Here is a 1,735-nt window from a genome sequence, read left to right on the forward strand (position 1 = left end):
CACGCAGGTCACTGGGAGACGCAGCGCAGCAGCGTGGGTTCAGCTCCTGAGAACCTCAGCAGGACATCTGCATCTCAACCTCAACCCTACCTTCCACTCATCAAACCATATATTCTGCAGGCAGGAGTCTTGTTTCTGGCCAGGAGGATCTGTAGCTGAGCTTACAGATGATGCTGAAGACAACAGGCAGTTTGTGGCTTGTACTTCGTAGGACCACCAGGTGGAGCCAGAGGACTTTTTCTTTTTCCACCAGAAATTATCTGTCTAATATCAATCTGTCAGGACATTGTGACAGTTTTAACAAATACTGTATGTCAAAAATAATTTTTTTAAAAAGTTACAGACTGCATCTTTAATGTGATAACTAAATATAATAAATTGTTTTGCATTTGTTACTACTAATTTTAAGAAGTTTTTTTTCTGATAAACCTAAAAAAACTGTAAAAATATCCTACAAGTATGTAAAAACCTGCAGGAACTTCCTAAGCCTGTGTGACAAAGTGATACCATTCTTAAGTGCATTTCAGGGCCACATTGGGAGTCATAAATGGCCTGTGGGCYAGACTTTGTACACCCCTGCTCTGTAACTCACTGCATAAAGCTGTGTTTTAATTGTTAACTGGATGGACTAATTATTAATTATTAAAAGCTTTCACTGTGATCAACATTAGCCAACATAAATGGCTGTAAGTGTTTCAGTTATAGGGATGTTGCTGTAAGCTGTGGTATGTTGTGGTTCCTGTCAGCACTTCCGTACACACCTGTAGGCCCTCTTTATGTCGTCGGGGGAGGCTCCTTTCTCCAGGCCCAGGACCCTGTACAGGTTCTGTCCTGTCCTGGACAGTCTCCTCTGAGGTCTGTTCGGATCCTCCATGATTCACGACAATGTGGCTGCCGAACAAAACAAATACAAACTCAGCCATTAAAACAATAATTACTGATACAAGTAAATGAGTAAACCTCTGCTGAGGAAGTAAATGTCGCGTATTGAAGCCTTAACATTGTGTAACTGGTAGTTCAGAGGTAAACTTTAACACATGATTATGACTCAAGTAATTTACTAGTTTTACTAACTTGTTAACCATCCGTGCAGGTCGTACCTCCGTTAAACTAGCAGCAGTTTCACTAACTTTTTATCGTCAATCGTGGTTATTGGTGTTGTTAAAAACAGGTAAAGCTCACGTACCGATGCAAAATAAATAAGATGGTTTCCCGCCGAGTCATAGAGTCCGACAGTTACCACTTCACTGACTTTGAACTAAAAATGTTCAACTTTATCGTGAAGCGAAAGTCTCAAACTTTCCTCCACCCCCTCCCTCCCTGTCGTCCTGCACGCCGTCCCGGAAGCTTCAGTGCGAAAGGCATTCTGGGTAAAAAATAAAGAAAAAATGGCACGAGATGAGACGTGGGGCCGCCATCTTGGTACGGTCGTCCCCTCCCCTCAGTGTGATCTGTGCAGCAGGCACAATTAAGTTTCAACACGTTTAATAAATCATAACTCGCTGAAAGCTGAAGTGACTTTCTTTAGCTGCAAACATTATACATACAGCTAGCAYAGCTACATGTGTAAGAGCACGTGGTTGTGTGTATTTAAATATTATTGGGGTTAAAGGTACCCAGTAATACAGTATATTTTGCAAAACAGAGTGATCAATGCATATACATGTATGTATGTATGTATGTATGTATGTATGTATGTATGTATGTATGTATGTATGTATGTATGTATGTATGT

The 1,735-nt window shown here is 40.9% G+C and overlaps 1 protein-coding gene across 2 annotated transcripts in view; it reads right to left on the reverse strand.

The window, feature by feature from the left end:
• Nucleotides 1-1,328, reverse strand: part of LOC106535496 (dnaJ homolog subfamily C member 5) — a 16,728-nt gene extending 15,400 nt beyond the window's left edge. The window contains exons 1-2 of one of the 2 annotated variants that reach the window (XM_014032506.1): nucleotides 1,187-1,328; nucleotides 762-891 (exon numbers count right to left, since the gene is read on the reverse strand). In XM_014032506.1, the coding sequence (XP_013887960.1) occupies nucleotides 762-874 (113 nt within the window). In that variant the 5' untranslated portion in view covers nucleotides 875-891; nucleotides 1,187-1,328. Of the gene's footprint in view, nucleotides 1-761; nucleotides 892-1,186 lie in introns of those variants that run through there. The other variant, XM_014032507.1, reaches the window with a different exon arrangement.
• Between the last annotated feature and the right edge of the window lie 407 nt (nucleotides 1,329-1,735).

Source organism: Austrofundulus limnaeus, unplaced genomic scaffold (genome assembly GCF_001266775.1).
Source record: "Austrofundulus limnaeus strain Quisiro unplaced genomic scaffold, Austrofundulus_limnaeus-1.0 Scaffold1471, whole genome shotgun sequence".
Lineage (NCBI taxonomy): Eukaryota > Metazoa > Chordata > Actinopteri > Cyprinodontiformes > Rivulidae > Austrofundulus > Austrofundulus limnaeus.